General features: G+C 43.3%; 1 protein-coding gene across 3 annotated transcripts in view; it reads right to left on the bottom strand.

Annotated features, from left to right (window-relative positions):
- BAHD1 (bromo adjacent homology domain containing 1) overlaps positions 1–23007 on the bottom strand; it is a 106193-nt gene extending 83186 nt beyond the window's left edge. The window contains exon 1 of one of the 3 annotated variants that reach the window (XM_039323833.1): positions 22556–23007. Coding sequence is in view for 1 of the 3 variants with exons in the window: in XM_039323832.1 (XP_039179766.1) it covers positions 22109–22136 (28 nt within the window). In the remaining 2 variants the exon portion in view is untranslated. Of the gene's footprint in view, positions 1–22108; positions 22261–22555 lie in introns of those variants that run through there. The other 2 variants (XM_039323834.1, XM_039323832.1) reach the window with 2 other exon arrangements.
- Between the last annotated feature and the right edge of the window lie 1209 nt (positions 23008–24216).

The following is a 24216-nucleotide window of genomic DNA, read 5'->3' as shown; positions in this document are numbered from 1 at the left end:
AAGACTGAAAGACTGAAACCATACATGAAGCTTTCTCCTTGCTTCTGACAGTCCAGATAACTCATTTTCAAAAAACATTTAAAACGCATTAAATTGAACCAGGAAGGTTCAGTTTAATGGTTTATTTCAAGCCCTTGATTTCAAGCACACCTAAGCCGCATTCCCTAAAAAGGTTTACAACAATGGAACTGATTCAAGTTGTGTCACATTCTTGAGGCATAGCAATTATTAGTAATGCCTCAAACACCTTTCCACATTTTCATCATAGCAGCACAGCTGTGGTATAACACTGGTGAGACCAGCTTTTGCTGGTTATGCTTATGCCACTAAGCACTACAGCAATTATTTTCCATGACCAAAAGGCTCTTTCATTCTGCACTGACACATCTAATCAAGCACCAGCCTTGAATAGTGTCATGAAGGCATTAGAGGTCTGTTGAAACAATAATAATTAAAATTAATGCTGGAGATGAGGTGCTAGCATAGAGGATTGTATAGAATCTTGAGGCTTTATTATACAGGCACATACTCTGTCTGTAACAGACGGAATAGGAAAGGTCTCTTTAGATATTGATGCTTCCAAATGCTGATGGGAAACAGAAATGCAAAAAGTTATAGAATACCCTGCTTTGGTTGCAGTGCAGACTTAACAGCAGATCAACTACAGCATTTTCCAAATTTAGATTTCCTCTGCTACTGTTACTTGGCAAGAATGATAACGAACTTTGTGATCCGAGAGACACATTATCTTTCAATATCCCTATGGACAGCTTCTTGTGTCACAATTTGTTGGAACAGAATCTAATACCAACTCCTCTTTAGCAATGTGCTAATCCATGTTTAATGCTTGTCAGATATAGTATTTAGTTCATATTTCTACTTCTGTATGTCTCTGTACAAAGTAGTAGATTGAAATCTAACCATCTGTGCCCATAGATATTTCGATTTATCTTTCAAATTATTTCTTTTTTTATTTTTAATCTTTTTGCATTATGCATAAGCAATATCATGCATAAGCAAAATCATGCAATAAGCAGTGTGCTGCAGCTGCCAAAAAAGCCAACACAGTGCTGGGCTGCATTAACAGAGGGATAGAATCAAGATGACGTGAAGTTTAATACCACTTTACAATGCCTTGGTAAGGCCACACTTGGAATACTGCATCCAGTTTTGGTCACCACAATGTAAAAAAGATGCTGAGACTCTAGAAAGAGTACAGAGAAGAGCAACAAAGATGATTAGGGGACTGGAGGCTAAAACATATAAGGAACGGTTGCTGGAATTGGGTATGTCTAGTTTAATGAAGAGAAAGACGAGGGGGGACATGATAGCAGTATTCCAATATCTCAGGGGCTGCCACAAAGAAGAGGGAGTCAAGCTATTCTCCAAAGCACCTGAAGGCAGAACGAGAAGCAATGGATGGAAACTGATCAAGGAGAGAAGCAACTTAGAACAAAGGAGAAACTTCCTGACAGTTAGAACAATTAACCAATGGAACAACCTGCCTCCAGAAGCGGTGAATGCTCCAACACTGGAAGTTTTTAAGAGACTGGACAGCCATTTGTTTGAAATGGTGTAGGGTTCCTGCCTGAGCAGGGGGTTGGACTCGATGACCTCCAAGGTCCCTTCCAACTTTATTATTATTATTATTATTAATAATAATAATAATAATAATAATAATAATAATAATAATAATAATAATATCCAAGGCTGAATTATTGCTTATGCACACAAGCACTTGATGTTTGTGAATTCAGAGTACTGCAAAGTTCACTACCCTCATTCTTTATCAATGTGAGTAGGAACTTTAATGATAAAGAATTTGTACTGCTTGCCAGAAACTTCATTATCTTGTCCATGTGCCAATTGTCTTTCCTTGTGTGTCTCATATCACTATCAAGCAATCCTTATATCTTTTAATTATTGCCTGATTCTATTCTAGGTATTTAGGTATCACAATATCCCATTAATGCTTAAAATATGCTATGGCCAACCTAAAACGTACTTGAGAATATTATATAATTTGACCATATTAGTCACCATAAATAAGGAACTGAAACTAGATAACCAGCGAAATGTTTCGAACCAACAAGAAGTCCAGTTGCCATGACTCAATTTTGCAACAACTCTACCTGGATGGTTGAGAATCTTCATGTTTCATCTTATAGTTCTCAGATTTCAGGAAGTAAAAGAAGGAAACAATATTTTTCAATATATACCATGCCCTTGCAACACCTTGCGGACACGCTACAAGTTTGCTTGGGACTGAGAGTTTATAAATGTTACAATAAACAAATAAATATACTGTGTTGTTGTTAGACCATCAATATCTGATGTTTTTAATACCTAGCTTACTTTTTTCATTATTACTATTTCTAAATTTACTACCCCAGACCTTTTAAAAACTTTTATGCTGAAGTCCCATCATATAAAGAAATCTCAATAGCACATTTAAAATTTATTTTGATACTTAAATTTCTTAAAGAGGGGTAAAATACATTAATCTCATTCAGTTCTGCACATTTGATAAGCGTCCCCTACATAAAGTCATAAAGCAAAATGCTGTGGGGGTCCAGTCTCAGGATCATCACCTGAACACCCCATTTAACATCTTTAATTCCATTTTAAGTAGGAGCAGCAGATCAATGCTCTTTTGAGTATGATTTTTGAGACAATTGTGAATACACTGAATAGATAAGCCACCCTACTAATCAGATATTATAGGATTCTTGATGGAATCAAGATATATTATACACACAGAATTTGCACAATCTGTAAAGGAGACACTACCTGCTTAAAAAAAAAAAAGTACTGTACATTTCAATTGACAAGACTTGTTTGTGACAAATACATGTTGACATCTTATAATCATTGCATGTTTTCTAAGTATTTAAAAATCACATTACAATTTATTTATTAAAACATTTATAAGGCTACCAAGTCTGGGAGGCTTCCTAACAATGATCTACCCGTGAATCTTCCCATATATCAATATGAAACTGTTGTTTTATAGATTCTCCTTTTTGTGAAATTTACAAAATTTGCTGTTTTTTAAGTTTTTCATGCTTCATCTAATCTCCAAAATTCCTCAAAGGTAACAGAGTTTCCATTAAACCAGGAGTCTGCAACCTTGACAACTTTTAAGACATAACTGGCTGAGGAATTCTGGGAGCTGAAGTCCACAAGTCTTAAAGTTGTCAAGGTTGCAGACTCCTGCACTAAACTAACAAGTACCTTAGTATGCAATGTATCTGGCCTAGGGATATCTAAATTTATTCAAGGTCAGTTTGTATTTTCTGCTTCTATCAAGCTCAAGTTGAAATCCTGCTTTGACTGCCCACGTATTTCCAGTGTTAAAGAAAACTGAACCAACATAGTTCATTTTCTTTCATTAATCTGTTATCAAGTTGCTGTCTTCATTCAGTAGCTAATCAAGTTTCCCCCCCTCTTTTATTTTGAACATATTTGGAAAAGTCTATTTTGTTGTTCTCTGCCTCCTCGGTCAACCTCAGTTCATTGTGAGTTTTAGCCTTTCTGACATCATCTCAGGCTATTTTTGTGTATGCCTACTTGATTACGTGTCCCTCTTTCCGTCTCCTTTATGTGACTACCTCCCCTTCCCAGAACTTCACTGAACTTTTTGTGCAGCTATATTGGATTCTTTTGTCATTTCCCATTTTCTTTTTTTTTTTTTTGGAACTGTTTGCAGTTATGCTTTTAACACAGTATATACTTTTTGGGAAGTTTAGTCAATATTGGGCTCTTTTCCCCATGTATTTATCATTGTTCTGAGTTTATTAAAATGTAATTCCTTGAAGTCCAGGTAATGAATTGAGTCCATGTTCAAAAACAAAAACTTCAATATTAGATGGGTATTTTTCTCCCAAGGTCCCTGCTCCTTCCACTTTCTCTAATAAGTCTTTTCTATGGGATCAACTTTCTTTTACTCTCTTATATATATAAAAAAACTCTCAGCAAAAAAGGTCAAGATTTTTTTTTAACGATCACCCATGGCAGTTTGTCTCCCAGCAAATCCACTGTATTAGTAGAAGACACTAGGGATGTACAAATAATCCCAAATCTGCTGTTTGATGCTGAGGTAGATTTTCAACACGTTAGTAAAACATTTGTATGGATAGCTTCTGCTGAGAATGCCATGAAAATCAAGCCTTCAGGAGGATATGGTGGCTTGCCCGTGCAGGTAGTATAGGAGTCTCAAATCCAAATGCCACATATAGCTGTCCAAATAATTTTCTATAACCAGCAAAAATACTTTTTGAAGACAAGGATACTGCCAAGCAAAACTATGACACTGAATGCAATGTGCTCCAAAAAAGAAGCTGTCTGAGAGCACACCTAAGCCTGAGTCAACAGGTCCCCTGGTAAAAGCAAGACTTTGTTAACTGGGCTACACAGTCACTGTCTTGAAGCCACCTTTGCAAAGCAGTTTTTCCCAGGAACACCCCCCCCCCATCTCTCTTGCGCTCCATGGCAGGTACTGCTTCTCAGGTAGCACTAAACTCTCCAGATGGGACAGCTAGCGTGGCTGGGTAGGACAGGCTGAGAAACTTGGGCTGCCTGAAGAAAGGACAAAAGGGAGAATGGAGGAAAAATACTGGATCTAGACAACCCATTGCAAGGATTTGTCTGCTGGGCAAAAACTTGGAAAATAAAGCAAATAAGTAAGCTAGGAAGTTCTCTCTGCTAGATAAAAAAAGGATGACGAGAAAGGAATGAGAAAAAAAACTAAAGAAAAGAATGAAGAACAAAAAAACAGGACTTGGGCAGCTTTTGATAGGGTAGGTTCCTAGATTCTATTATCCTGGATGATGATCTTCAGAAAAAATGAGCCAGTCATTAATGAATACCAACACTGGTGTTTGATGTAAATGAAAACGTGGCCAAAGTAAAAGGGCCGTTGTCTTACCTGAATGCCTTTTCTCAGCACGGAGATGGAGAATCCATCCCTGAGTATTCCTGCTCAATCAGATCAAGTCAGCCAAAGTTGCCACACCCATCCTGGACCATAGAGATCCCAGTCTTGACGCGAGCATAGCCATTGACTGACGGCAAGACGTTGTGGCTCATCAAACAAAACTAACCCTAGGCCTAGAAGACCTACCAGGGTGGAAGTGGATTCTCCATCTCTGTGCTGAGAAAAGGCGTTCAGGTAAGACAACGCCCCTTCTCCAGCACTGCAGATGGAGAATCCACCAATGGGACATACCAACGCCACCTGTCCCTGAGGGTGAGAAGTAGACCGGTCCAGAGTGGCACTTTGGTGTACAACCTGTTGGAGAACCCTCCTACCAAAGGAGGCCTCCGCCGAGGCAAACCTATCGATCTTGTAGTGCCGTATGAAAGGAGATGGGGAAGACCATGTGGCCGCTTTGCAGACGTCCTCAATGGATGCCTGAGTGGCCCAGACCGCAGAAGTAGCTGCACTCCATGTAGAGTGGGCTGTAACCTGTCGAGGAACCGGCAATGACTCAGTTGGTACGCCCCCGCAATGCACGCCCTAATCCACCTGCCAATTGTGGAAGAGGAAACCTTCCGACCCTTGGAGGAAGGATGGAAGAAGACAAAGAGGACCTCTGATTTGCGGAACGCCGCTGTCCATGTAATATAATACTGGAGCGCTCTGCGGACGTCCAGTCGATGCCATTGCCATTCCAGATCATGCGATGGGTTAGGGCAAAAATCCGGGAGCACTATTTCCTGGGCTCTCTGGAAAAGGGAATTGACCTTTGGAAGGAAAGTAGGTCGAGGCGCAGGACCACTCGATCCTGGTGGAAAATGCACAGGTCATCCTGGGTTGAGAATGCTGCCAATTCTGAAATACGTCGCGCTGACGTGATTGCCACCAAAAATGCCACCTTGTGGGACAGGTAACGAACATCGCACGTCTTTAGGGGCTCAAAAGGCGACTTGGTCAGAGCCCGAAGGATCCGTGGCAGCTCCCAAGAAGGGTACCTGTGTACTGTACCTGGGGTCTGGTGTTAGCGGCACCCTTAAGGAACAAGCGGAGTAAGGGTGATGCCCCAAGGACCCCATGGAGTCACAGGTGAGGACTGTGGAAAGAGCAGCTATCTGCCTGCGCAATGTGTTTGGAGCCAAGCCCTCTCCAGGCCTTCTAAAGTCCAGAATGTTGGGAATCGTGAGCTCCGGGAGTGACAAATGTCAACCGGAGCACCAGGAGCGAAAGTTCTTCCACGTGGCCTCGTAAATACGGTTTGTGGAAGAGCAACGAGAGGCCTAGATTACCCTAATGACCCCTGGTGAGCAAAACTCCCGTGACAAGATTGAGCGCTCAAGTGCCAGACGGCTAACTGGAGCCATTGAGGATCCGGATGGAGGATGGCCCCTGGCTGAGTGAGACCCGGTCCGGAGGAATCCACCATGGATCTGCAAGGGAGAGGCTCCTTAGATCGGCGAACCAAGGCCTCCTTGGCCAGTAAGGGGCCACTAGAAGTATCTCTGCTCATTCCCGAAGAAGCTTGCAGATTACCGCTGGGAGAAGAGGGAGGGGGGAAGGCATAAAGCAGACCCTCCGGCCATGGGCTCCGAAGAGCATCCGTCTGTTCCGCCCCTGGGGATGGGAACCGGGAGAAGAATCGAGGTAGCTGGGCATTGATCGGGGACACAAAGAGGTCCAGAAGGGGTAGGCCAAAACGGTGACAGATTTCTCTGAAGACTCTCAGTTGGAGGCATCATTCCGAGTGATCTACCATTGTCCTGCTCAGTAGGTCAGCCTGAGTGTTCACCTTCCTGGAAATATGATCGGCCTTGATGGAGGCCAGACTGTGTTCTGCCCAGGAGCCTAGTAAAAGAGCCTCGGTCAATAGACCCCGAGATTGGGTACCCCCTTGTCGGTTTACATGAGCCTTGGCAGCCACGTTGTCCGTGAGAACTAGTACGTGACGCCTTGTCACCAGACTGTGAAAGTGGCGAAGGGCTAGATGTATGGCCCATAGCTCCAGCCAATTTATGTTGTGACGAAGGTCTGAGCGGGACCAACAGCCCTGTGCCCACTGCGAGCTAAGGTGCGCTCCCCAGCCGAACAGCTGGCGTCGGTCATTAGCACTATCCCATCTGGCTCCTTGAAGCAGGACCCTCTGAGCATGGCGGGCGATAGCCACCACGTGAGAGAGCGCAATACCTGAGGTGGAGTCTCACCCTTCATAGGGAGGCACTGAGATTCTGCCTCTGGAAGGGGAGCAGAAACCACTGCAGTTCCCTGGAATGGAGCCTGGACCACGGAACAATCGCTATGGCCGAGATCATCTTCCCTAACAATTGGGAGAGACTGACCAGCGTTACTGTCCGGCCCCTGCGTAATTGGACGACTGACTCCCTTATGCTGTCCCGGTGTTCTTGGGATAAATACACCCGGCACTCCACCGTGTCTATGATGGCCCCGAGGTGTAGCAGCCACTTTGTGGGAACCATATGGCTCTTGGGGAAGTTTACCGAGAAACCGTGATCCTGGAGCAGCTTTACCACCAGTTCAAGGTCCGAAATGGCGGACTGGGTGGATGATGACTGGATTAATATGTCATCCAGGTAACATTGGACTCTGACTGGTACCATCCTTAAGTGAGCTGCTAGAACTGCCAGGATCTTGATAAATACCCTGGGAGCCAATGATAGGCCAAACAGGAGTACCCTGTATTGAAAATGGCACCCCTTGTGCGCGAACCGTAGAAATCGGCGGTGGGCCAGAGAGATGGGGATATGAAGGTATGCCTCTGTGAGGTCGATAGACGTCAGGAAGTCCCCTTTTCTTACGCTTCCCAAGATGGAGCAGAGCGTTTGCATGTTGAATTTGTGGTATGCAAGATGAAAATTCAAGCCCTTGAGATCTAAAATGGCTCTCCATCCCCGACGCCTTTGGGACAACAAAGAGGATGGAATAAAATCGTCGACCTCTCTGGTCTGCCGGCACCGGTTCTATGGCCCGTATGTTTAGTAGATGTTGGACGGCTTCATTCATTAGTCTTTTTTTGTTCGGTTTCGTGGGTAGGGGCAAGAGAGAAATCAATTTGGAGGGTTAGAAATGAACTCTAGGGACAGGCCGTGACCTACAGTGTTTAGTATCCACGCATCTGTGGTGATGGCCTCCCACTAGTGGGCAAAGAGAGAGTCTGCCCCCTATGGGATGAACCGCTGGAGAGTCACCTGGAGCAGCGGAATGGTCGGCCGTTCCTGTGAAAGGGCTGCTTGCCCTGAAATTGCTGTCTAGGTCTGGCTGCCTGTCTGTCAGGCTGTCTATCCTGTCTGTCCTGCTTGGCCGGAAAGGAATGGATGGGTTGAGTGTAGTTATACCTAGCCCCTGCACGAAAGGACTGCCTTCACGGGTAATAATTGGATCGTTTGTCCGATTTCTTAAGGAGGTGATTAAGGACCTTGCGCTTATCCTTATTTTCGGTGAGATAAGGATTCAAAGCGTCTCCAAACAATTTACCTCCCTGATATGGGGCTGTCGATAGATGCCACTTAGACTTGGCATCAGCGTGCCAGTGCTTCAACCTCAGCATATGGCAACCAGTGATACTGGACGCCATAGCCCTGGAGGAAACTCTGGTGGCTTGGAGGGTGGCATCTGATGCATACTCGGTGGCTGCCACCATCTTGCTAAGATCCTGGTGGGTGCGGATATCCTTCTCTGGGGGCCTGGAGCTGCCTGAGTCAGCAAAGGGCGGATCTATTAAAGAAGGATGCGGAGGTGGCCGCCCTAACAGCCCATGCAGCTGCTTGATGCATCCTGCGATAGGTGAGTTCGCACTTACGGTCCTCGGCTTTGAGAGCCTCAGAGACATCTGCAGGAATGGCGGTGGGAGATACTAGGGGGCCGAATGGCTCGTCTACCGTGGGCGCATCCAGGGCCTCTTCCAGATCCTTGGCCATGTTGTATAGTTTTTTTATCAGTATTACCTGGGAGGGGGAGGGAGGCCGGAGATGTCCACTGTTTTCGGACCGCATTCAGGAACATGGGGGGACAGGGGATGCGGTGTTGAGCTACCACCGGTTTGGTGAAATTTGGGTCCACCTGCGAGTCTGGGGAAACAGTGGTTGATGTTGAGGAAGGATCAGGCCCAAGATGGGCTGTGGATGTAGCCTTGTGGAGCAAAGGGACAAAGAAGAAAGGATTGAAGAGGCCGCTAAATGAAGGGGCTTCTGGAGGAGGCTCCTCATCCTCAGACATTGGGATCCCCTGTTCAATGTCATGTTCGCGAAGGGATGAGCCCTCAGAGCAGGTGGACCCAGACGGGGAAGAAGGAGGGTAATAGGTTTCAGGAACCGGTTGATGGGTAGGGAGGTGAGAGACAGCCACTAGTCTAGGAGCTTGAGCTCTGGCCTCAAGAGCGTGGTCTACCGCTTGCGCAATCAACAAGGCTAGATGGTCCTCCGTAGGGAGGAGAACAGGCTCACTTGGCCGAAGTCCGGGCGCAGTAGGGGTAAAGGTAGCCTCAGGGGTCCCATGGTGAGCCCGTGTAGCCGTGGATTGGGAAATAGGGAGAATACTCCCGTCCCACACTGTGCAGGGGAATGTAAAGGTTCCCCCATCGACCATATTCCCAGGGGAGAGGTTGGGGGCCCCAGGGATAGGTCAAAAGTCGACCCTTCAGCTTGAGAGGTTTCTAATCTGGCTATTTTCTGTGCCCTTGAAAATTCCTTTTCTAGGGCTTGGTGTCTCCGGCTGGCCTGCTTTTCAGCTCTCTTGGAGGTGTTGGCAGTAGTTCTGACCTTGGTTTTGGCCACAGTCTTGTCAGTGCCCTCCAGACCAGATGAAGTAAGATTCATTGGAGCCAATGAAGACGGAAAAACGCCCTTTGAGGAAGGAATAGAATCCTCCATTCTCTGATAACAGAGGAGCACGATAGGGGACCCCTGGTATCAGAGAGTAGTATACACTGGATAAGGACAGGCGCACTATTGGGGACGCCTGGAACCCAGGTTAAGCTGCTGAGTGGATAAGGACAGGCGCATGATAGGGAACTCCTGGAATCCACTATAGCTGTTGCACGGATAAGGACAGACACACTACAAGGGGCATCTGGAATCCGTATAGAGCTGTTGTGAATAAGGACAGGTGCACTACAGGGGGCGCCTGGAATCCAGATGAAAACTAATTGTACGTACAATAACAGGCGTACAGAAAGGTACGCCTGGAATCCAGTTGATAATTTGGCAACCCCATAATTTGGTTGGGTCAAGGTTGTTGTGAGCAAGATGGGGCCGGGAGACACCAAACCTGAAAAAGGGGCCAAGAGGCCTGGCTAATTGAGAAAACCTGTAAGATCTTAAATGTGGCTAAAGACCCTGGGAGGTCTAGACAGGATCAGAAATAGTGCTCTAAGGGAGCTTGGAGGCTCTGTTGTATCAATGGATAGGAGACCTCAATTGAAAACTGGGACTATCTGACTCCCCAAATGGCGGCCGTCTGCCAAAATGGCGGCCGTCTCCCAAAATGGCGGCCTGCCCGACAACAGTGGAGATGTTCGTTCTGCCCTATCTGCTTAGTTCGCCCCCCAATGAGCACTTCTCCGAGGACGAAGTCAGTAAAAGGAGGAGAAAGGAGCCCCTTCCTCCTGAATCCCTTGAAGTAGAGCTGATCCGTCCAAGACCACATGGATCAAAAATGGCGGCTGCACATGACGTGGGCAGCTAAACCTGCCGAGGTTCGAGGATGTTTGAAAAATTAAGGCCGATGTAGAGGAAAAACACTCCCTGAGGCAAGGGGAAAGGACCATCTGGAAGATCGAGCAAGAAAAATGGAGCTTTCCGTCCCTCCGATCAGCTGCCTAACAGCTGATCAACGCTGGTCTCTTGGCTCGCGCACACCTCTGGCCGAGTTAGGAAACCAACGGAGCCGAAGGACTGAAGCCAGGAGAAATTGCAGCCGCAACTCCAAAGGCCCCAGAAACGTGGGATTGTCCGAGGGAAGGGCTGAGCACGTTGCGAAAGGAATCCTCCTCCACCGACGCTGGAATCAGCCACCGGAGCCGCAGCCGCAAGCTCTGGTAGCAATGGGATTGATTTAATGCTGGCTGGGGACTAACAGCCGTTAGTCCTCAGTTGAATCCTACGAGTCAGGGGCTTTAAAAGAGGTTATTGTTGGTTGGGTAAGGAGGGGGGGTAAAGAAGGAAGGAGCCCCTTCCTTAGAGAAACTCAGTTTGTATTTCCCCCCAAGTCAGGAATTGAGAGGAAATTCTGAAGTTACTGAATGGGAAAGAAAGGGAAATTTTGATAATGGGAAGCCAAATTCTGTGCTGAATACAGCACTGCACAGCAAACTGGGGAAATGGAAAATCCACCAATAGAGACTGTACCTGCCTAAGAGCCAAACTTGCACATCTGTCCTGGGCAAGATCAAGTCAAGACTGGGATCTCTATGGTCCAGGACAGGCGTGGCAACTCTGGCTGACTTGATCTGATTGGGCAGGAATACAGTCTAAACCCATTGGTGGATTCTCCATCTCCTGTGCTGGAGAATAATTGTTTCATGGGTCTTTTAAAAAGTATCTTTGCTTTATGGTAAATATAGTTTTATTTAATCAATTTTTGTTTAATGGTATATTATATTGCTCACAATGTTCTTCATTTACTACAGATTTGAGTATCAGTTCTGTCAAAGTTTGGGATTTGGCCCTTGGGGTGATGAAGTAGTCCTCATAAGGCATTCATGATGAGGATATTCTGGTAGCTATCAAGAAGAGTACTGATTTCATAGTGTCTTCTCTTCAGTTTAGCCTAAATGTTTTTAACAGGAGCATCTATCTTTTTTCAGTATTATGCTGCTTCCATTTAGAATACTTAGCAACTACATCAGCCAAAATGCCATGGCATCATGAAATAAATACACAGATTACTCTATTTATTTATTTGTAAAATCTTTTGGCGGCCCATGTCACAGGGTAAACAAATAGGCCGTCACAGAAAGTGTTTCTGCAAATAAAAGTTTTCAAAAGATGAGCATACAGTGAAATTGCTTCCCAATAATACATACCTTTAAACCACTATTGTCTTAAATTAACAAGTTTTTACCAGACAGAAAACAGCTTTGATCAGAATAGCAGAATAAACAGATTACTGATCACTTTTAATATACTTTTATGTGGGTAAAGGTATACAGACATACATACACAGTGGTGAGACAATATGACGTAAGCATCAAATAAATACAGTTTGTTATTTTCTCTTACACCAGAATTCCTGCTATTTACTTCTAGGAGCTCTTTTTTGTCACCTCCCCACCACCTTTTATTTGTGTACAGTAACTTTGATGCTTTCAAATAAAATGCTTACGCCATGCTTCAACAGAAGACTGGATTGGCATTTCTAAGCAGTGTGTTACAAACACCTACTGGAATTAGAAATGATTCTTTAGAATCTTGGCTTAGAGTTATAAGGCAGAAAAGACTTTACATTTCTGAGTGCCATGTTTGGGTGTAATTTAATACTTGACTGTTAAACATATTGAGCAATTTGATTTCAATACAAATCGGGATGTGCATGGCTTTGTAAGATAAATAGAAATGGCTCTATTCAATTCTCTAAAACTGTACAGCTTTACAAACTTTAAAAATTATCCATGTGCCATCTAAGAAAACAGCATGTATCATTATGGAAGGGCATTTTGACTTCTGAGGTGTGCAAGCGCTATGTTAGGTGGCAATGTGAGGTCAAACAAATTTGGGGGAATTTTTAGAAGTCAAAAGGGGTGCATTGACTCACCAAGGTTTAATGCATCCCCTTTGATTTTTACCTTTTAACTTTATATGTCCTGAACACAGGGGGCTTTCTCATATGCACATATAATTTGAGGTTAGACCAAAGCTATGTTTATACAACCAATTTCTTATTTTTAATTGCTTGGGGGGAATTTTCATGTATTAATATACTTTTTTGCCAAATAACATATCTTGACATAATTTGTAATAGTTCTAGGCTTGGCATTAGGTAGAAGCTTGTATAAATGTTGGATCCATACCTAATTTATCAATTAATCTTTTTCAATCTTTTACATAAGCATATAATTAGGAATTAAGTTTAATAAGAAGTTCTCCCTAAAGAGAACATTCTTTGGAAATAATCAACATCTCATAGTTTTTCTAGTTTCAAACATGAAATTTGACCAAAAAACCATTATTTGTATTCTTTGTTCAACAGATAACTGCATTTATTGTTTCCTACTAATCATAGGCCTACACATTTTAGCTGACATTGCTTGCTTTATATTTTGGATGCCAGAATAATAACCTTCCAATGAAATATCTTGTATGGTTAATAGGAAACAAGCCCTACTGCACTCCACACAGGTTATTTTGCAAAGTATACATTGGACTTTGACCTTAATTCCAAACTTTATGCTGAAGTCCACTGCAGGTGAGTGACAACCTCCAGCTTTGGTTTCAGAACCAGGAGAAGATGATTAGAAGGTCAGCTCTTGTTAAAGTACACTGAAATTTTTGGCAGAGCATTGCCTAGATAACCAGTAGCACGTTTCCTTTTTGGAATTAAAAGAGAAAGGACGGAGCTGGCTTTGGCATTTTACAATTCAGACAAATTCAAGCTGATGCATTCTTTTTAACTTGGAGCTGAAAAGATCTTCCCTATTTCTAAGCTAAGCCTTTTGAAGCATAATGTAACTGCAAGATGCTTACAGGTCTCCTCTCTACCTCCAAGTGACCCTTTATCAAACAAAGGAGCAAAAGTATTTCCGTTTGCCATCAGTATGTTTTAAGTGTATTCTAAAAATGAGTTTTAAATAACTTGAAACATATACTGTATATTGCCAAACACTTCATCGAGGTATTATTTTTCTTGATCTCAGTCATGAATCAACCATACTTAACATTTTTCTTTCTCTTATGACCAGATCTACTGTCAACATTCTTTAGACCAATCAGTTTTCAAATCTTATACTGATAGTGCTCAGAAACATTTAATTTGGTGTTCTACAACAAAATAACCTACATCCATAAATATGTGATGGACAAAAACTTTTAGTAAAAATTTGACATTATCACATTTTCAAAAAGTAAATTACTTTTTTCAAAGAGTGCAGTATTTGATCCAGTTAAACAATCTAACCATTTATCATCAATCAATAGTATAACTAATTTATGCAGAAATTATCCAAGCCACCAAAAATTATTTTAGAAAACAAAACAAGGCAGCCACAGCATTTCAGAGCAAAGAATCTAACAACACAGGGTTATCCTGCTCTGACTAAAAACTTATGCATGTTAAGTAAATGTTAACTGGAAAACCTATCCTTTTTTCTATTTGGTTTAATATAATATACTTGAATTATAGTTATGCACATGTCTATGTTGTGAGTTTCAATTAGCTCAACTGATCAACTGAAACTGGAATTTGTTCCCATGGTAGCCTTGCTGCAACTTTTGTTTATCTGGATCTTTACAGCAAAGTGGTGGGAAGATGGGGAATGACAAATACACCATGCAGAAGTTAATCCAAATTGGCCATCTCGGTGTGCTCCACTTGATGAACAAAACTGATGAAGCTTATTCTTTTTCATTAACCCTTATTAGCTATGTATAATGTGCAAGATCAACTGATAACCTACAGTGCATGTCCAATGTAAGCTAACCAGTTATTTTGCTTATTTGTTTTGCTTCTAATTATTGCTAGGGGTAGGAAATCAGTACTTAAATACATCTCACTCATACCTGAAAAATGTATGTTCTTAATCATTCATTTATTATAATATAAATTTAAACTGATATATAAGCAGCATCAAATAATGAACACTAAAGAATAACAAGGCTGCAGGGGGCTAGATCAGTGGTTCTCAACCTGTGGGTCGGGACCCCATTTGGGGTCGAACGACCATTTCACGGGGGTCGCCAAACAAGGCTGTCCGCCATTTCCCCCCCCCTTTTCTTTGGCCACACCCCTGGCACCCGGTGATGTATAAGTGGTTGGGGGTCACCACAACATGGGGAACTGTATTATGGGGTCACGGCATTAGAAAGTTTGAGAACCACTGGGCTAGATTTAGCAGCTGTGAGTTTTATTCAAGGCTATCTCCCCCATATATTAATTTACATCAACAACTCATATAAAACAGTTTATATCTTGATATCATCCACAAGGAGAATACAAGCCTAACGACATCTGCCCTGTTCAAAAACTTTTATCAGCAGCACTAGCCAGTTAATAGTAACTAAAATATCTTAGATAAAATCATCTATTTATGGAATCCAGCCAAAATCAGAGCATTTTGGTGGCTCACAAAATAAGAATATTGAATAAAAGATAAAGATGTAACAAATAAAACCTCAACCATAGTGCAATAGCATCAGATCCCCAAGAGGTTGCCAGGAAAGCTCTGCCTACAGCTTTTATTAGAAGACAGACAACTGATGGGCCAGCCCCATCACTGAAAAAGACTTTTGGACTTTGCTCTGCTAATCTGTAGAAAATAATGGATCAGCCCTCTGGTTTTCCTGGCATGACTGAAATGGTAACCAAGCCATATAGGGCTTTTTAAGTAAAAACCAGCACCAACTGTTTTTGGGTGGTAGTCTGCAGCCCCAAATTAGAAGCAGCCCCATATACAGCATGTTGCAGTAGTCTAGTTGGGTGGTGATGGAAGGTGTGAGCCACGGAAGTCAGGTCTTCTGAAGTAAAAGTGCACCAGAGGCTTTATCTAAAGTTGGACAAAGGCCTCCCAGGATGTGGCTTCAACCTGCTGATCCAGCAGGACCCATGAGTCTAGGTAGCTTCCCAAGTCATTGACTTACTCCTTCAAAGCCAGTGCAACCCCATCTACAGACAAAACAGGGATATATAAAGAAACCCTGGTGTACTTAAGTAACACTGCTGTAGAACAATATGAGTCTGCTTTCTCCAATGCACAGCTTCCAGCTACCAGGACATGATTTGGTGGCAGCTCCAAATGCAAGGGAGGTGTTCACAATCTCCCAGACCACAGACCTATTACCTCCCCAGCAGCCCAAAAGAGTCAAAGGGACTTGCAGATATCCTAGAGTGCACCTTATCAATTTCCTTGGCAGTAGCAGACCAAAAAGAAACCCAAGTAACCAAACAAGATGGTGTCTAGTCACCACAGAATCCAGACAACAGTGAATTTGAGCAACTTTACCACTGAAGTCTACTGGAGTTAGGCAGCCAAAAATATAAGTAAACAAATGTCAAGCAAATTGGTCACAGGATGACTCTTACCTCTGGAAAAGGGCCATCAGATAATAACCAGCCAATGCAATAAGGGAGGAGCAAATAATGATACAGAGTAAGCTTGAACCTGGGCACTTACCCAATTTATTGCATAGAATAAGATGTAACTTCCTATTCAGATTACATACAATTCATCTATAATTTAGGGAAGGGATGGGATGAAATAAATAATATGGGTATGCAAGGTATTCTTTGAACTAATAAAACAGCTGCATTCCTATAAAGCTTGTGCTACTACATCAAAGCATGTCCCGATTGTGCATGCATACATCTATGCAAACAATCGACACTTCCCCTGGGACTGCCAATGAAACAATCATATACATACAGGTGGAAACAGACAAGGACAACTTTCAAGGAATCATATAAATCTTGCATAGGACTTTGGTGTTATTTTGTACCAAAGACTTTGTTACATTTATGAAGCATTTTTTTAAATGTTTTGCTCAAACATTTACAATTTTAGTGCTGCAGCTCAGAACAGATTTTCTACAAAGATCTGGTATGTATAACAAAGACTAGGAAAGATCCTGTTGGAAACTTTGGTAAGCAGCTGTCACTCAACATGGAAAGAACTAGATCAGACAGATTAAGAAGTCTGCCTCAGTGTAGGGCAGAGTCTTCTGTTCCTAAATGGCCAGCCTTTAAGGTATATTGTAGAGAGCTGAAAATTTAGTAATAGGTTTCCTGTAGCAAAGTAGTTCTCTTTAAAAGTTACCTTGATTTCATTAGTATAGGCCTAGTTTACATTAAAAGCTAAACCATAATGTATTTGGATTAGACTGTTGTGCAAATTCACCCATTATGGGTTAGCACTATATGCAATCCAGTCCACTAGAGCTTGGTCAACCATTCATAGTTAAATTCTGGCATGGCACTGTGCAGGAATATAGCCAGTACAGCTGCATAAGCTAAAGGGCAATGGGGCTTTACAGCCAATAACCTACAAACACAAGCTATAAAGACATATTAAATGGAGATATTTTTGCCAAGAAAATATGAGGAGAAAGGAAAAGGGAAATTTATAATAGAAATAAGTGTCAGAAATGTCCATCTTAGATGAAGAAAATATAGGGATCACATCCCTTTTAGTATCTAGAACTTTTAACTGTGTTTTAGGTCAAGGAATCAAACTTGAATTTATGTCATAAGTTAATTCAATTATGTTTTAAAACAGAGTACAGAAAAATCTTCTTAAAATTTTTATTTAACTGTCTCAGTAGTCAAATTCATCAGACATAATGTTTGTCTCAATGAAGGCCTCTTAAAAAGTACCAAAATAAATAATATTGCAGACCTTGCTCAGAGAGATTAATGCATCTCTTCAATCAGAATGCTGGGCAAGGTTTTATCTATATTTAAATAAATCTATTCAACAAGCCAGTAAATTTTGGTAAACATATTAGTTTTCTCTTTGCTTTACAAGGCTACTGCCAGGTACTTAACTAGATCAAAGAATCCAGAGGAAATAAATGACCAATGCTGATGGATAATTTAGGGAGGGGAGGGAGAAAGGAAGAGGAGGCCAATTCCTCTAGACCTTGCAGTAACTCATTTATGACAAATTATCAAATTCTTTTGAAAAAAGGAACATGTTTTTGTTTGAAATCAGCCTGAGAAAAATTAGTATTTTAAGAAAGTCTCTGAATGTGGCACAAATGTGCCACTTCAACTCTCTTCAGTTTATCATAACTTACTGATATCAAGTGAGCAGCTGAAATTCTAGTCCTAATCTCCACTCAGTCATTAGCTCATTAGTGGATTTATTTATTTGAAATATTCTTATAACAACTTTCAAGGCAGAACTTCCTTAAGGCAATTTCCAAGGTTAGAGGGGGAAAATACATGATTCAAGGTGCTAAAAGAACCTTTTCAAGAAGCAACACACAAATCCCTATGGAACCCAGAGATTTTCTTGACTAACTATGCAGGGCAGTTACAAAGAAAGCAAAATAAGTTCTCATGCAGCACTTTATTTATTCACTCCAAATTGTTCCTAACATTCAATGGACAGCACTGTTTCACATCCCACCAATTGCTAGAAAAGGCCTTAAATTCCCCTTTTCATTTTCCCCATTTGCTGGGGAAACTAATTCTGTTCTGCTGTGGGAGAAAATAATAGATAATGGCTAAGACTTGCTCTCCTCAGGACACCATACTGTCCTTCATTGAAGGCTTCTTTCAGGATAGATGCATTACATTTTTATTTAAAATATAACAACCAAATGCTGTTAAAAAAAGAAAAAAGCTCAAAAACCTTTGAGTTCAGCTTGTCTTCTGGAGACTACGATACGTGGCAGTTTTATTGCTAGCCATACAGAAGACATTTACCATTCTTATAGGATTTGTTTAACTTCCTAAGTAATATAAAGTCTAATTCCTGGCCATCTTTTCCAAGTACTTATTTGGGGAGATGATGCAGACAAGAAGTTAACACCTAAAAACTGTTATCCGTAACACAACATCCTTTGAACCTTCCTTATGAGTTTTATTCATGATTTATATCCTTGATGACCATGAATACCTGCGCATAGCAAAAGAACTATGGATCAAGATGGAATTAGACATAAGTAAATTATCTGCAGATTATCAAATCAGGGAAAATATATATAAATTATATATGTTAAAAAAGACAGACTTAAACAGTAGTAAATTAATTCTTCATCAAAACTGGCATGACAGTTAAGCTGCCACACAGCTTCCTACATAAATTAAGATACTTTACTTCATCGCAATTTAGCATAATAATAACAATCACGTACAGCATTGTTTGTCTGCTGGATGAAATCATATTTATTATGACAAACTCAGACATTACAAGAAACTGCCCCTTGATAGCTACCTGAAGAACCCTATAATCTCACCAAAAGTTTCTCCAATATTCTTCATTCTGTAGATTTAAAGTTATCTTTCCCTCAATTTCCATCTTTTACTAGTCCTTTCTGCTGCTTCTGTCTATGTCTACAGTAGCTCTTCTGCTAGGCTGTAAGCAAGTACAATCACCTAATGGAGAAACTATTGTACCTCTAATACTACCCATCCTTTTCCCATTCCCAAGAAATTCCAAGTATCTTTTACAATATGGAACACACACATTTGATGACAAGAGGGTTATCATCAGCCACAAAGTGCTATATAGTTAAAATATATGCAGACTCATTTTTAATACATAAAAACATAAGCGTTTCCACAGTAGCTCCTGTGAGATCAGGTTGCAAATAATACACAGTAGAAATACCCCAAAAATACATATTTTGTCCTACTGAGATGCAAGATATTGTCTGAAGTACTATAATTCTACAAGGGCTCTCCAGAAATCATACTGGAATGTCATAGAAACATTTTTACATTGCATTGTTTACGATACTCAGGATTCTGCAATTCAATTTACAGGATTTATATGGCATCTTGGTATTATCCTATAAGTAAAAACACCTGGAGAAATTAGGGATGGGCAATACGTACCGGTAAGCTCAAGTTTCAGATACAAACTTAGTTCTTCATCCCTTAAACAAACTTATTCAGATATACCTTAGTTCCAACAATAATAAAAAGAAACATTCTTAAAAAGAATAAGAAAATGTTCTCTGCCTTGGAAGTATTCAGGAAGCAAATGTAAATACTGCAGATAAATAAAAAGCAACAATCAATTTCTTAATCTCATAAATTCTGCTGCCTGCTCCCTTTAACACCATCATCAAAGAAGAATTCATAGAAATAACTTCCTTGCTACAGAAATCAACAACCTGCCCCTGCCTTCCATGTGATCTACAGACATGGAAATCAGTAAGCAAATACAATGCCAATCTTTGTTTTTTTTTACTGACTCTCAATATAATCCTTCCACAGTTAAGGCAAAATACAGCAGTGAGAAAAAAACATCTCTGTCCTATGGGTTTTTTTTCTCTTAGGCAAGCAGCTTTGTCAACTCAAGGCAAGCAGCTGAAACAGAAGGTTTGACATGCCACTTTGCAGTTTCTGAAATGTCTTGTTTTAACCACAATTGACATACATGGATACCAAATATATTTTTCTTCCCAGAGTTTTCCACACGCCTTTTTCTCCAAAAGTTAGTTAATCTCCAACCATAATTTCTTAAAATTGAAATTAAAATACCCCAAACATTTTCTAAGTATTATTCTAAAACCCTCAAGAACCACTAGAAGAAATTCCCAAATATATTTCACATGTTTTACAGTAACTAAGCCTCCTTCACATCTTCGATATGAAACTGATTTGGTATTATATTTTGAAACTCATTATACATTTTATTTGCATATAACCAATTTCATTTCAAACTTTCTTTGATGCCTGCATGTCATTTTTCAGAGACATGGTCCACATGAAGTGCAGTGTAACTTGCTCAGCTCCCCCAGCATTTCTTATATTTTTGGGGAAAGCTTGCTTGTATTTCAACCTTTCCTGTCTGTAATATATATATATATATATACATACATACATACATACATATATATGAATGAAAGGAAAGCATCCTCATTGCCATCAAATTAAAATGTAGCCATATTTTCCTGTGGCATATTTCCAGCTGGCATATTGAAACGGAGGTTGACTAGTCCATATTTTTTGCTTGCTGCTGCAAGGATAAGGGTTGCCTTTTCCTTCAAAACAACTGATTGCATATTAATGATTGTGAGCAAAACATGACTACTTGAAATAATGCAGTGGCATTCAAAGCAGGATGAATATACGTTTGTAAATAGTGATAAAACACCATTAGTGGAAAGAAAAAACACTTCAGAGTGAAAACTAAACAACTATTCCTATACAAAGCACTCCTTCCCAGGTTAGTATGCCTAAATCTGCAACTAAAGCAGTTTAAAAGATGAGATTCTGGCTGATGTCATAAGCATAGTACAGTGGAGAATACTAAATAGTTTTTTTTTTAAAAAAAAAATCTTTCTTGAATCACTGGCAAAATCATTCTCTATCAGTGTTTTCTGGTATCATTTTGGGTTTAGTATTGTCATCATGATCCCCAAACCTTCCTTCAATATTTCAATATTTTCAAATGCTTATACTGCATTACTTTACTCCACAGATACATTTCTCTTAGAGCAGAGTCAAGTTGTTAACTATTTGCCTGTTTCTAGAGAAAAATACTTCAGAATTGTATTTCTACAGCTCATATCACATATGCATACAGAAATATACACACCCCTTTTAAAGAACAGTTTAAAGCTTCACCTTTCTTTCTGGAGCTAGCTCCAAGTTCCTCTTCTTAGAAAACCTTAAACTAGGTGTCAAGACTGGTTTCTCTGCTTCCCATATACTATTTTAAAGATTCTGTCTCCCTGCCTCATTATCCCTTCCCCAAATCCCCTACAATAGACTTGACCTGCCGAATTGGGAAAGCATCCGATCTGGCAATACTATTCAAAGACAGGCGAGCCACCAAGAAAGGAAAACAGAAAAATAGCCACAACAAGAAGCTCAAACCCTAATCCCATAGATTCGGTTCCTGCCTCGGCCCAGATTGTTTTAAAAAAGGGCTCTCCCCCCCCCGGCGCTATTGTAAAAGTTAATGGGTTTGTTACATAACTTCAGACCCAAAGGTAATCCCAGGGAGAAGGGCAGGAGCCTTAATATGATCCAAGTAGACACCGGGGAATCAGAGTCAAGGCTCAGCCCACCTGCCACCCGGGGCCATTTCCTCGCTGCTCTCTGGCGGCCGCGGGTGATGGGAGGGGGAATGAGATGGAGCGGCCCGGAGGGCCCTTCAGATCAGGCGTAGGACTTCCCGACGGGTCACGGCGCCCTTCGGGAACTGGGAATCTTCAGCGCCAAGACACCAATCTCCGGGGGGGGGGAGAGGAGAGGAAACCGAGGAGCAGCCAGCCCAACCGCTTACCCACCCACCATGACACGAGGAGAGGCGGACCGACATGAGGCAGCGCAGGGGACCGGGGCGCCCCCGAGCTGGAGGGCTCCACGCTTAAAACCTCGATTCTCCGTCCTCGGCGGCCCAGGGGCCAGCACTAACCGGATCCTGGCAGAAACTTCCCGGGGGCGGCCCGTTGAAGCCAGCGCGCCGGCTCGTAGGAGGGGGCGTCCCGCAAAAGCCGCGCCCCCTCCGCTTCCTTCCCCCCGGCCACCCACCCACCCCTACCACTTGCCCCTACCCCTACCCCAGCCGCGGCGGCGGCACCTGTTCCCATTACCCGCCCGCACCCCGCAAGTTCCCCGTCGCGGCGCCCTCCCCGCCCCACCACGCGAGCTTTCAAGGCTGGCGGCGGGCGGAGCCCCATCGCGCTGCCGGCCGGTGCGGACTGACTGACGGGCTGGCCAAGTCCCTGGCTCACTCACCGGGGCGCTCGCGGGTTGCTCCGTCGTCGTGGCTTCTACTGCCACTACCGTTTGACTTCGTGGGGCCCACCCAGGGTAGGCGAAGGCCCCAGCCGGGCTAGGATCGGGCGACTGGAACGCCCCGGGGCGCCCGAGTCCCGGGCTCCACGCTGCTGCGTCAGCAGCAGCAGCAGCAACAGCAGCGCCGCTGCCGCCTCCTCCTCCGCGTCGCCGCCCGGCTACAGGATGGGGACAGGAGGCGCGCCCCCTTCTGGGGCCCGCGCGCGCAAGGCCGGAGGGGGCGGTGGCGGCTGCTCGGCCGCGGGAAAACGCTCCTGCCCTGCGCCGCTGTGCCCTCACCTCCCCTGCTCCGTCGTCCTCGCCGCTGCCTCCAACGCCGCCGCTGTGCTCTAACTCCCCCGAAAGCGGCAGCGGCAGCATCGAGCCCCAGCTCCGCTCCGTCCTCCCTTCCTGCTTCCTCGTCGGCAGCCAATCATGGCGCTCTCCTCGGCTGTCCGCTCTGCGGCGCCCGCCAATCAAAAGGCACCTTGCCCGCCCCCGCTAACCAATCTCCGCACCAGCCACCAGGTCCCAGAACAGGCAGTCGGATCCCTGCGGACACGGACGCGGCCGCCCAGCGCGGGGGAGGGGCGTCCCCACGCGAGTGGCGGCGGCAGCGGGAGCAGCAGCAGTAGTCGCAGCTGCAGCCGCCTCTGCGCCGGCCCCGCCCCCCCTCGCCTAACCTGTCTTCCCGCAGCGCGCCCCCAGTCAGTCCCCATCTGCTTCTCCCGCCCTCCCTTGGACCCGAGTGGGGAGACGCTGCCTTTGGCCCGTCTTCGAAATTGAAGCTCTTGCGCCGTCTCTTTCTCTCCCCCTCCCGCCCCCACTCCAACCCCGTGTTCAACATCTGATCCCGCGAAGTTTTTTCGGCTCGGTTTTTAGCAGCTCCTTCTGGCCTTCCCGCCTTCGGTCCTCTACGGCCTTGCTTGCTGTTATCGTCCTTCGATTGCGCAACGGGTTTAGGGTTTCCCCCCGGGCTAGTTCCCCTTCTTCAGTGAGAGTTTGCTTTCCTTTTGCCGGGTCCACTACCTCAGGTCATCGGCTCCAGTTCTCATCGCCCTCCAACAATTGGTGCCCATGGTTGCGAATCTTTGGGATGGCTAGCTAGCTAGTAGCTAGTTTGCACCCTTGCTACAGGTGGAAATGTTGGCAGCTACTGAACCTGCCTTTCACGCTTTGAGAATGTAGCCACTTCTCTTACTCAGTTTCCAGGCCAGAACCATTTAGTCGTCATCACCCGCATCTCTTGGTCTTGTTTGGGGGGGGGAACTATCCTTCCAGGCAGCTCTTATTTCTTGGGCCTTTCTTTGACGATTTTAGCCTTTCTCTGAAACTACTGTGCATGTTTAATTCGCTGCTACGTAACGTTGCAAGATTAAGTCTTATTGTAAAATGTGAAGCGTTATTCCTGATTGTTTTACAAATTCTGGGTTTCACATCCACCCCCTCAAGAGGGCATGACTTCCATGTGACAAAATGTTTCTTCTTGCATTTTACTGGCCATGTACTGTTTTCTTCTGTCCATGTTTATTCTTGTTCTTCCAATTTCTGGTGATGGGGCACCAGAATTATGTGTTCGTGGCTTCATGATTCAATTTGGGGCATCATGGCTCCTTGTAATG

The sequence above is a fragment of the Crotalus tigris genome, unplaced genomic scaffold, assembly GCF_016545835.1.
Source record: "Crotalus tigris isolate CLP2741 ecotype Arizona unplaced genomic scaffold, ASM1654583v1 scf7180000024285.889131, whole genome shotgun sequence".
Taxonomy (NCBI): domain Eukaryota; kingdom Metazoa; phylum Chordata; class Lepidosauria; order Squamata; family Viperidae; genus Crotalus; species Crotalus tigris.
The sequence above is the reverse complement of the archived record's forward strand: the minus strand, read 5'-3'. Positions and strand labels throughout refer to the sequence as shown.